The 12,997-nt window shown below is 34.0% G+C and overlaps 1 protein-coding gene across 1 annotated transcript; it reads left to right on the top strand.

Moving 5' to 3' along the window:
* Window position 1: 1 nt before the first annotated feature.
* Window positions 2-12,766, top strand: LOC128556207 (von Willebrand factor D and EGF domain-containing protein-like). The gene is made up of 14 exons (XM_053540455.1): window positions 2-291; window positions 552-718; window positions 1,139-1,313; window positions 2,435-2,589; window positions 3,355-3,570; window positions 3,696-3,848; window positions 4,234-4,248; window positions 5,267-5,508; window positions 5,766-6,003; window positions 6,441-6,637; window positions 8,926-9,014; window positions 10,900-10,969; window positions 11,361-11,543; window positions 12,275-12,766. The coding sequence occupies exons 1-14, from the start codon at window positions 248-250 to the stop codon at window positions 12,467-12,469; spliced, it is 2,139 nt and encodes a 712-aa protein (XP_053396430.1). The 5' UTR covers window positions 2-247; the 3' UTR covers window positions 12,470-12,766.
* The last annotated feature ends 231 nt before the right edge of the window (window positions 12,767-12,997 follow it).

Genomic DNA, 12,997 nt, shown 5'->3' with positions numbered 1-12,997 from the left:
ATAATGGTATTATCCTATAATTAATTTATAAAATATAACAGATTTGCAACGTGTTGAACGACAAAGTGAGTGTAAAACGATATAGTTTACATTATTGTATTTTATTTATTTTCTTTTTGTAAATTTAGGAATTGAAGCGTCTGTGAGAATTCGAGGTGGCTGGTCAAGATATTCTGGTTTAGTAGAAGTTTTTGTCAATAAGTCATGGAACCCTGTTTGTTCTGAAGAATTTACAAAGTATGATGCGATGATTGTCTGTAATATATCCGGTCATACTAATATACAAGACAGGTAAATTACATTCTTCTTCTGATTTCGGTTTGTTGGTAACTGCGACTTCATACATACATTCGGAATCGACTGCATGCAGCTTTTCAAATCATTTCTTTACATTCAAGTTTGCACAATAAATATTTAAAGGTTACATTTGCTATTAAATCATAATCCTAGAAAATATACTTTGATTTTTCTACAATCAATATTAGATTTTCAGCGAAATATTACTTATTAGTCATAATCTGGTAATGTGTTTTATATTGCTTCTTTTTTAGCACAGTTTCGGTACATTCAAACAAGTTTTACGGCATCAAAGCAAGTTCAACGAGAATTAGGAATCTCAACTGCGCTGGATATGAAGACAATTTGTTCGACTGTGGACAAGGCGCATGGGCGAACTTGTCAAAGTCTTGCACAGATGAATTTGCAGCTGTAAATTGTCGTAAGTGTTGAGACAGTTCCAAAGCGGTGCTCCACTGTCTTCCTTTATTTGTATGTTTTGTCCTGGTGTGTTTACTTTGTATACGTGTGTGTGTGCGTGTGTGTGTTGGAAGGTTTTGCAATTGTATGCTGTGGGTTTCGTTTTGGGGAGGCTGCGTTTTTTGAACGTGGCGTTTCCAGTTTGATATTTATCCATGTTCGTTTAAGCAGTCTGACGAAGGATCAGTTTTTCTGTTTGTTAAGGTATTCTTTATTCTGTATTTTCTGAATGCAAAGAAATTACAAAATTACATTTTAGTTGTTAATCATATGATATGAATAATGTTGCTGCAGTATCACATCATGAACATGGTTTTTATATTTTTATAACTTTATTTCCAATAACTCTGTCTTAATATTTGTTACTTATGTGATATTTAAGGAACAACCACCGACGTAAGACTTATGTCTGGAGACCATGTCCTTCCCGTAGGGAACACTTCAGTCACTGGAAGGGTTGAGGTTTTGTACAATGGAAACTGGGGTTCAGTTTGTGACGACCATTTTGATGACAACGACGCTCATGTTCTATGCCTAATGCTTGGCTTCAGTTTCGGGTACTTCGCCTATAATCGATTTTGATACAATACTTTATTATAATTAGTGTCTTTTCTGGTATTTTACATAAACCAATACTGACAAAAACTAAACAAGATCATAGTATATAACTAATATCGGTGCTTCACTTTAAAGCTTACAAACTACGAAGCTGAGACGAGACAGACATGTTTATAATTAAGGTATGACCCATGTCCTAGTGAAACTCCTTTTGAATGGTATTTATTTCTTTCCTTAATCCTTCTTTTACTTAAATACTTCAAGGGGCATAGGTTTAAGCCCAACTAGGACCATTTTTCTCTTAAATTCCTTTTTGTCTAGTAAATTTTTACTTTTTTTCAAGATTATCATTGATTTATTGTTCATAAGTTTCATTTAATACTAGTAAGAGATTTCTTGCTGTTCAAAGTGAATTTAGCTCTAAAACAGAAGGGGACATAATTAGACATCTTTAAAGATACTGAAAAGAAATGTAGGTAGGTTTTACTTCTGCCCCAAGATCATTTTTAAGTGAAGTGAACAAAATCAAAAACAGTCCCACAGGACTCTACCTTAATTTTTCAATGCTGGAGTTAGAATTCTGTCTCATTAAATCCTTTTGCTTGAGTTACACTAGAAAACAATAATATTCACATTTCTATTTTGTGTTTTGTAATTTTTTACGTTTCTTTTATTAAGATTAATGGTAAAATGATTTCTTTGCAAACATCTTGGACAGTAGCCATCACTTTGAAATTTGTCTCTACTTGAATTTGAGGAAATATCATGAATTATACATAATTTATAAAAAAAATCGACACGGTAAAAGTTGTTTAGATTTTGCCTACTAGTCTCTCACTTGATACAGTATATTACTGTAACATTATTTTGAACATTGAACATTCACCATTAAGTGGGTCATTCCGTAATAGCTGGGAAACACCAATTACTTACTGTATTACTTGACATATTAACTCACGTTTTACATATTATTATAGATCTATATCACTAAATTTTATCAATAACTGAAATTCTTGTTTCTGCACGCAAGCTCCAACAAATTGTCAAAGCTCTTTGCGATTTCAGTTTTGTTAATTTCATAAACAATATAGTGGAAATGTCATTGTTTTAACAATTAAAGGCAGTTCAAAACTGAGGAACATGGACCAAGTGCTGGCCAAACGATAATTGATGATCTCGAATGTGTAGGGATAGAACGAGATATATCTGAGTGTAAAGCAAGGCGCTGGGGATCACATGACTGTCGAAATGACGAAAGTGTTGTGATACACTGCGGTAAGATCAAAACAGATTTTCACTACTACAGTTAAATATTACTGGTGCAGTTTATTGATTTGGAAATATTCGTTGCTTGCTTCTTTTTCGAAGATACCAATAATTCAAAATGATTTTGGTTGATTTCAGTCAATGTTTGTTAGTTAAATGAGAGACTTTATTTTCAGTTTGTTCGAATAAACCTTTTATTACCTAATATTGTTCACTGCGATCGATTTTCGTGGATTTCGTGGCTTAGTCAATCTGCGAATTAAATCCCAATAAAAAATCCTTATGAAATAAATTTTAAGCTTTGCCCAGGAAAAAAAATCCGCCAGCTTTATCTTAAAACCTGCCTTTGAGTATTTCAATGCATATAGGTACACATATACACATAACGGCAAATCAACGTGTCAGTGAAGTAGTATTCACTTTTACAAACAAGAAAGAAAATCAGTCTTTAAAATTTGACAGGATTTCATGTTCTTTTAGAAAGAGCCTGAAAGAGTCGAAACATAACAAACCGTATTGATACATCCCCGTTCCTCTATTGAGGTACTGAACCGATCATCACATTCGGCAATTTTCGTACGTTTACACATTCTCCGTATGTGATTTCGGCATTTTCCGACTGATTGCTCGTATGAACTACGTAAGCATACGGATAATGCCGAAGTAGGAGAACACGTTATCGAACGTAAGTTGCCGAAGGACATCACGGGTCCATAACCTTAAACGCGGACTTAATTTGTCTCCTGAACAATATATTGCTTTTTGTTTTTGTAGATCACGTGGAAAATTTTGACCCATGTATGCCAACTTATTACGCTCGTTTGCCAGATTTAGAATTCAGATATGTTTCAATCAAATTAGACGGTCTCAAACAAAGTCATAACGATTCCAAGCTACCTTATAGATGGTATTACGTTGGAGGAAACAAAATGCCAGAATTCAAACCTGAATTAGGCCGATGTGGAACATCATTTCCCATATACAGCTTAGGTAAATATACTCGCCAATGTTATTCGACTTTGTGAAATAAAGCCTGCTTGTTTGTTATCAAATGTATCTGACAAAGCTTTAATAAGGATATCTTACAAAGATTTTTAATTCAAATTTTGTTTTAGATAAGTCCCCTGATACGACTGGTGACGTGCGCACTATAAGATCCAAACAGGCTAATACTGACGCGCAATATAACGTGCAAGTGAAGAAATGTGAAGGTTTTTATGTTTACAGACTTCCAGCTACTAATGATGACAGGAGTGCATACTGCTTTGGTATATCAAATCTTCTTATTCTTTATACTCTTTCTGAGAATATTTTAATTTGATCTTTTGGATATAAAGGTTTAATTTAATTTTAATCGTTGTTTTGGATATAATTTTATGCATTGACTAAATCACGAGTCCGGAAAATAGATTCCCCTTCTATTTAATGTTTAAATGGATAAATGTATCTTTAATGTTCTAAGTTTTCAAATATTGCGTTAATTTTATGGTTGGACGAAGTGATGAACAAACTGACGCCAAGCATTTTTAAAATCATAATAAGTACATTTTTACCTAATGTGTAAAATTGTGCCAGTGTTTTACATTTCAAAACATATATAAATTGTACATTAAGTCTTTCCATATAAATTTCATAATATTTTTTCTTTTGCAGGAATGGGTTCTGAAGGTGAGAAATTAAGATCTTTTAGATGTAAAATTGTTTAAATAAAGATAGTTTATACAGTCATATTTGACCAAATATAGGGGGAATTTAGAAAAAAAATGAAACTAATGTGCAGCAGAAATTACAGCTTCTTTGAGTTCTAGGGTGAGGGGTGGGGGGGGGGGGGGGCGGGAAGGGAGGGGGTGTTGTTTCAAAAGCCTTATACGTTTAAAACTGAAACACAAATTTTATAGCTGCGGTACACACAACATTTGCATACAATAAAGTTACAGAAGATTAAGGTAGGAAAGATAATCAGGTCAAGTCGATACTGCAAGAATTCAAAACTTTTAACGGTTAAGCTGCAAACGGGGTTTTAATACATTTTTCTTCAATTCCAAAGACCCTGTTGTGCAAATATCTTTTGTTACCGGCAGATCTAAAAAGAATTTATTACATTACGGAAACGACGTGAAATGTTGCCTGCGGACAGATTAATTTGGAAATGTGCATCATTAATGACAATGCATCGGCACGGAAGAACACTACTGTACAGTAGTATTTACCTGCCCGTCAGGTCAAGCAAATGCTGCTACTCTAATATTCGCTAGACCTTAATTATTTTTTTCTTTGCTGAAACAAATGCTGGCTTGGCGTCGGTAAAATTCGAAGAGCATCCTTGGTATTCTATTGTATCAGTGTCATGGTCAACCAAGATGAAAAAGTGTGTTTTTGCAACAGGTCAGATAATTGATATAGAAGTTAGCAACTGGTGTAAGCGATGCAGGTTATGTGAGATTTAAAGTTTTTTTTAATGATATATTCATTTTGTTATGTGTCTGTCTAGCAGTTTGATTTTATTACAGGAAATTATCTAAATAAAAGGATATTCTATAAATATCAAAGATATTTAACACAAAGCTTTGTATATTGAAATCGCACACTAATAGTTAATACTGTTATGAGACAAACAGCGTGCTTCATTTTGTGATACTTGACTTTTGGTATAGAAAGATAAAATTGTCTTCCCTTTCATATACAGAAACTGCTCCTCTGTTCATAATAAACAACACGGAAACTGTTGTCATGCATAACCAAACTCACATCTGGTTTGTTTGCAAATTTGACGAATCTGACGACGATCTGTTCTATCAAGTATACTGGAAAATTGACGGAAACAAGCATCTTTCCATTGTGAAGGGATACTGTAACAGGTCAAATATGTCTAAGCTACATCTAACTGAAGCAGATTTTATCGAAAATGACATTTTGCTTGGAACATATGTAAATATTACCTATTTTGTTCTTGTTGAAATATAGTAATAATACCTTTTCAATATACGCTGAGGGCATATTTATTTAGATGAACTTACTTAAATCATTTTTTTTTGCTTAAAACACAAGTCGTTGCAACATCAGTAAGGGTACAATTTAAACAATTTAGACATGATAAAACTAAAGAAGCGTGAACTTTGAAAAATGTAATAAATATTTATGTTTTCTTAATTTAACATTTATTTATAACATAATTTTCCGACCAGATTGAATGTGATGTTCGTCCCTTCATGAAGCCATACGGACAACCAGGGCTAAAATCTAAACATTCATCAGTATTTTATGCCGGAGTGAATATAATTACACCAAAACTTCGTGTTCGGAGTGGTGAAACGTCTTCTGTAGACGTTATTAATACAGTACCTATTGTATGCAATGATAGTACTCGGAAATACTGCAATATGAGTCTTAGCTACACCACACCTGAACAAAGCACTTGCACAAGTAAGCAATAGCATGGTCCTTAAATTATAGTGTTTATTTCGATATAAACGGTCAATATTTTGAAAAATTTTAACGCCCAACAAAGTTGCAAATCAGATAAATATTTTATCTGAGCTGATAATTCATGACACGTTTCTGCTGTTCTGGTTTGCTTATCAGCTTCAATTAAGTACAAAGTTGAACGCATATTATTGCTCAAACAGTCCTACCAAGTATTTGCAAAAAGTAAATTCGAAGACAACTTATTGTATTGTACAATGACGGTATTTTTGTAAGGAATGGAGTGATCACAATGTCTGCTTTAATCAAGCAAAGACGGTCTTCTGCAAGTATCTTAGATTCTCCAATTTTAACTTTCAATATCCCTTTTCAGTCTTCATTTCACAGGTAATCTTATGTTTACGTTGAACATTACGGTCTTAAGGTGATTGTTGTAGGTATCCCGGCATTTCCTAGAGGATGTGATGAACAACTTAGGCCTGATGCCATAGGGCAAGTTTTATCTGTAGGCATAACAACAACTGAGTCGGGGCAGTACAGCGTTCCTGGAAAGTACAACATTTTAATGGAAGTGCAACCTTCATCCGACAGTGTCAAGTTATGGAGAAATACAAATAGATTAAAAGAAATAGAAGTAAGTATTTCTTTCTGTTATCATAATATTAGACATATTTGTATCGAATTACCTTTATTTCCTCAGTCGTTGCATGACAATCAAATATGTGTATATGTAAGCGGCTTTCAAAAATGTTTTACTGCATCTAAAGACAGGTTCTTGATGGACTTCAGCAATCATGAAATCTTCTGATATGATTAATTTTTTACAGCATGATAAGATATTGATAGTAAAAACGGAGGATATTCGATGGGGCATAGCCAACGAAAATATGTCAGTTTTTGCAGCTGAAATACCTCGCTTTGTACAATTCTTGCAATTTTCTCATTTAGAGAAACAGAGGTTGTTTGTAGTGATTAAAATCAAATATAATTTTTCTTCTTTTAAAGGTCTCATTGCTGTTTTCCGGTCATAAGTAACAATATGTTTACATATATTTTTCTTTCGAAAACTATGGTTTCAAGATATTTGTTATTTGGCATTTCCTGAAGGATATGATGCAAAACTTATAATCCAGTTCCTTTATACAGGTTAATGGTTGTGCAAAGGCGGTTTCCCTATTTTCAGTTGCTTCGTTTCTCTCCTTTTTCTATTTCGTGTCGCGTATGTTATCTTGTTTGCTTTCAGCTTGCTTTTCACTTACCCCTCATCATCCCATCTTGCCCTCGCAATTGTGTTCCCGTGTTTTTGCACCCTCTCCTTATTGTAAGAGTGTCCACTGTAATTTTTCCGTCGGACGTCCTTGTGCAGTGCCAAACAGTTGTGTTTCTTGCGTGTGAGTGTGTTATTTTTGTTTTTCTTTTTCCTGAGTGTATAAGCGTATGTGTAAGTGTCTTGGACGGTGCCCCTGTAAGGTATTTTTTCTTACTTTTCAGTTTGTTTATCTGTGTATGTTGGTTGTGTGTTTGCTCTTGTATTGTGCCAGGGTTTCTGAGCCGCTGTGGTTTACGCGGTAGGGAGATTGCGTTTGAGGAAAGTTGCTTTCCATGTTGAATAATTATCCCTGCTTTTTTCACTTCTTTCCTCATACCCCTTTATATGCGCCTCACCACATCGGCCCCCTTCCCCATTTTTTAATTATTATTAATAATTGAAGTATTATATATCTTCTTGGGTTTTTGAAGCAAACCGTCTAAATATTTTTCCGTTGCATCTTTTTGTTATGGGACTAATTTGCAATACATGGCCCTATGGCTGTGTTAAAGGGTGCTCTGTTATTCCTTGAAATCTACCCTTACTTTTTATCTGTCGGGCTAAACAACACGTCTAGGCATACCTCTAAAAGACATAGACCTCATTTTATAACTCCCGAATATTAACTACCAAAAAAGTCTTTGTATGCATCCCAAGTGGTTATATGGAATCCTGAGGAAACTCGTTCAGTGAACAATTTTGCCGTATTGCTTTTAGCATTGTAGAGTGATTTCTTCCTAGAAAAGATCTAAAAAATAATTACTGTACAACAAAATTTTCCTAAGCTGAAATATACCATCAAATATACATCTCGAACAAAAACCTTTAAATAGCAGCCAATATTTGTATCTCCCAAAAGGTGTTGCTTTACAGAGGTTGCAGTGCGTCTATTTCAATGTAATACATATCACTAAGCATGCATGTTTGTTTCTAGTTTGTGGGGTATATAGGAGTGAACTTCTTGGTCGGTCGGTATGTCGGTCCGTCTGCTTTCATGGTTTCTGGACAATAACTCGTGAAAGGCTTGACATATTAAAATAAATTTTGGTACACAGGTGTAACCTCATAAATTGCAGGTCAAGTTTGACTTTGCCTATAAACTATCATTGGACGTAGTCATGGCCCTTTCCAAATTTGCCAAACTCATTGTTTCCAGACTATAACTCAAGAAAGCATTGACAGATTTAAATTATGTTTAATACACAATTGTAACATCATATAACACCGGTCAAGTTCGACTTTAGCTACAAACTACCATTTTATTTCACGAAGTTATGGCCGCTTTCCAACTTCAACTTTACCAAACTCATGGTTTCCGGGTATTTTCGCGTGAAAGAATTGACAAGTTCAAAAAGTGTTTGAATGACAGGTGTAATACCGTAAAATATAGGACAAGGAGGCTGCTAACCACAACTTTTCATATAATTATCAACCATTACCTTTTCTTTCTTATAACTGCCATATTTCTGCGACAAGGCTTGATTTTGTGGGTAATATTCGTCACTCCTGTGACGGTTCTAGTTGTTTCAAATATAAATTGGAAACCTTTCGTAATGTTGATTTTGACATCTGAATTCTCTAACGTTACGAAGAAGCTTCTATCATTTTCACAGGTTGATATTGTTGAAGAGTCAAATACACAATGGAGAGGGAGAATATGTAGTATTAGAAATGATCCGCATATGAACAGCTTTGATGGAAGGTCGGTAATATAATACTATCTTACAAATACCAGCAGAAAAAAAAAGAGAACAGAAATTTCAAAAGCATAAAGACTTTACTAGGTGTAAGCTATTTCATTCATATTTCATGCGCCTTAGCAATTATTTTACTGTTAACAGTGGAACCACAACTTTTTTCAGTTTTTAGGATACTTACCGAAATAAAAGATCGAATGTGGGCAACCCCGCTCTACCAAATGTATGTTTTTTGAAAAAGTCAAACGTGACAAATCAAATATCCTTAACGCATTGGCTGCATGAGGCATATGGCTCCTTACGACAAGTGAAAATTAAAATGACATGTCAGTCGCAGAACTGATCTGACTAGCTGCTGTAAACAAGCGACTGCTGAATACAAGTGACAGCCAGCTATAGCTGGTTTCACTTTACCACCCTTCTTTTAGTAAGGACGCCAAAGTAGGGAGAGCGTTGGTCTACTGATCGTGGGGTCGCGACTTTGATTCCCGGGCTGAGCGTATGTTCTCCGTGACAATTTGATAAAAGACATTTTGTCTGAAATTATTCGTTTTCAACCTCTGATAATTTATATGTAAATGTTGGCAGTTACTTGTGGAGAACCGGTTTGTACTGGTACAGAATCCATGAACACTGGTAAGGTTAACTGCCCGCCGTTACATGACTGAAATACTGTCGAAACACCGTGTTAAACCCAAAACAAATCAAAAGAATTATGTAGTAAAGATTTATACATTTCTAATTGCTAGTTCGTTTTGGCACAATCTATAACTGGCTTCATTAAACTTACACAGAGTATTTAAGAATCACAAGTAAAGGACAGGTTAGGGAAAGTAAAAGAGTGCTTTAAAATCTTCATATTCATGAAAATTCCGCGCCAAATTTGTTATTTTCCAAATGCAAAAGAGTCTCAATGCTACACAGCTCACGTTGATTAGCTTCGGCTTAAGAAAACTTCCTTTACATACATTCTGAATGGACTTTAAGATTTCAAAAGGATCAGAAAATATATAAACATAGAATCCAAAATTGAGGACACATGTTTCTTTAGTCACACGGCACTTAAGATTGATGTTGTGACAATTAATAAAACGTGTGAAAAGATCATTGGAAGATCCCTAATGCAACTGAGTAAAATAATGGCAGACTCAGTTTGATTAAGTTTGTTCGTAAGTGATAAATAGAAATTGCAACACCTTTTATTACACCTAGCTTCGGCTTAAGTGGATTTTTATTACATATATATTAAATGAACTATTTTATTCCAAAGGAACAGCAATTTTAACAACAATGAATCCAAATATTTGGAGGAATTTTATGAACGCCAGACGTGACTTTAAGATTACTGCTGTGATAGTTATCAAATATAATACATTCTTGTCCCATACACAATTTTTGGGGCAACAAACTGTGCTAATGCTTTGTTCTGAATTCTAACACGATCTGATTCAATTTTCTATTAAACAAAGAAGGCTGAAAACAGTGAATTATTGTTCTGACGTCACAATTATTACGTCATAGCGTCAAACGGCATAGCGGCGCGCTGGAAAAGAAACCGATTGAAAACGGACAAATATTTAATGAATGTCGTCAAGCAAGTACTTAAAACCCTTGGTAACGTGTTAGAATCGAAATACTATATCTCATTTAGTGATTTGCTCTTGAATAAATCATTGTTTGTCGTTCAGATGCGTATTATTATATCACTCGGGCTGCGCCGTCGTGATATAATTTCTTCGCATCTGAATTCCAAACAATGATTTTTTCAGCGACAATTCACTAAATGAGATATTTTATTTCTTAATTAGAAAAAAAAATCGTGTAATCGTTTTCTATTTATTCATTGAAAATTACCTCAGGCCTAATCATATCTATGTTACAATTGTCCAGGTCATATGAGCATCACGAAGCTGATGGCGAATATATTCTATACAGACATAAACGATTCACTGAAGTTGAGGTTCGTTTTGATATATAGTTTTTTTGTGCAAACGTAGGTAAAGTTAAAAGAAAATATCTAACTTTTCCAAACAAAGTAAAATTTTGATTATCACAGCTACCTTTTGCTGACTAGAGAAAATAACATATGCTTGTAGATATATGCTCGAGCTGGAGTGGGCTAAGTATAAAGCAAGATTAATGTAATATTAGATATGAAATACCAAATTGGCTTAACCGGAAAACTGTTATTTTTTATCTCGAGGGTTACTCTTTTGTTAGTATAATTCGAAACTAATAACAGAAAGCGAAATGATCCATTCTTTAAGCAGCGTATTTACTTAGAATTGTATACATGTGCAAATATAAAAAAGATCATATGAAAATGTTATTTTGCTTCACACCTTTTGCAGGTTCAACATAAAATAATTCCCTGTTACAAAAATGCCCGCGTTAAGTGTAATTGTGGAGTTGCTGTTCGCGCGGGAAAAGATATTTATGTGATAGATGTATGTAATGGGTCTCTGAAAATTGGCTACAAGCTTTGCAGTAATGGAGTACTTAGAACCATGAAAGAAAATGATTTCACATATACTGTACGTAATGCTTCATCATATATATTCTGTATTTTATATATTAATTTGAAATGGATACGCCTTTTTTGGACATTTACGCTGGTCCATAAGAAATCCTTTAAAAGTGAATAACGTTTAGGTTTTGCATACTTACATGCCATAGGCCAAAATTGGATATAGCATTTCACTTGTACCTTACATAAGTGTATCAAATACAATGTATTAAATGTCAAAGCACGAAAAAGGTACCTAGGTATCTCTGTGTTTTTAAAAGGAAACCCATAGAAGGAGACTGGATAGTAGTTATACATCTCGTACTAATGATCAATGACACAAATAAAATGTGTTTTATTGATGATTAACGTCAGCTTTTAAATTATTTTTCATTATTTCAAAACTTTAGGTATTGTATCTACGTGTAGTGTTCACAGTTAGAACATTCTGCAGTTTTTACCATAATATATGTTTATGCCTTTGACAGACGTTAACTTTTGCGGGTGAAAAGGCAATGTTATAAATTGAAATTTCGAATTCATAGTTCGACATTGTTTCTCAAAGTTGTCTTGACATTTTGAGTTTACTAAAAAAGCTCAACATCTCTTGTAAGTAAGTCGACATTTTGAATAAAAAACGTAAAACACACTTGACAATAATTCTCTTCTATAGCGATGTAATATATTTGTTCCAAAATTATTGTTTCTTTTTTCAATATGAACTCTTTGTGTTAATTTAAACGCGTGGTTACATTTTAGATCCTTTTGCCTTATGGAACAGCAGTAAAAGTAAGAATCGATAATATACCAAGAAGAAGGCAAGGCATTGGTAAAGTTATAGACATCAGTGTTCTTCCATCTCTTCATGATAAAGACGGAAGTAGCGTTGGTTTATGTGGGACATTAAATGGAAACACTAATGATGACTTTCTACACAGAAACAATATTGGTTGAAGTGACGCTGTTGAGTTTATCCGTTCGTGGCGTGTATTCGCGAATGAGAGACTTTTATCTACAGATTTACATAACATAAATCTAGGTCACATGCATTCAGCTGCTTGTACTTGTCAGAAACAAAGCAGATTTGGGGATGTATCTTGTACTAGAAGTGGAACTGCTTGTTCACGGGGTTTCTTGACTGGTCACCATAGCTGTGGAAAAGTCTCTCCTAGAAGGACCGTTAGATCTTTGTCAGATCATCATAGAATACCGGTCGTCCGACATACTCGCACATTTTCAGACCAATTGATTTCTAAGGCAATTAGCTTTTACAAGTAGTTAAATGCTATACGTTGTATTTCAGATGTTTCTAAATATATATGAAAACATCAGTTTGTTATAAACATCATTTCTATGTTACTTTGTCCCGTATGAATTTTCTGTTGTCTGTTATGTTCGTTTCTTGATAATCCTTATAAAATAAGAATATTTTTGTTCGTAATTACACATTTCATTGTTTTATTAAATAAATATAAAGATGAT

This window comes from Mercenaria mercenaria, chromosome 4, assembly GCF_021730395.1.
Source record: "Mercenaria mercenaria strain notata chromosome 4, MADL_Memer_1, whole genome shotgun sequence".
Taxonomy (NCBI): Eukaryota; Metazoa; Mollusca; class Bivalvia; order Venerida; family Veneridae; genus Mercenaria; species Mercenaria mercenaria.
This window is presented reverse-complemented; position numbering and strand designations above follow the sequence as displayed.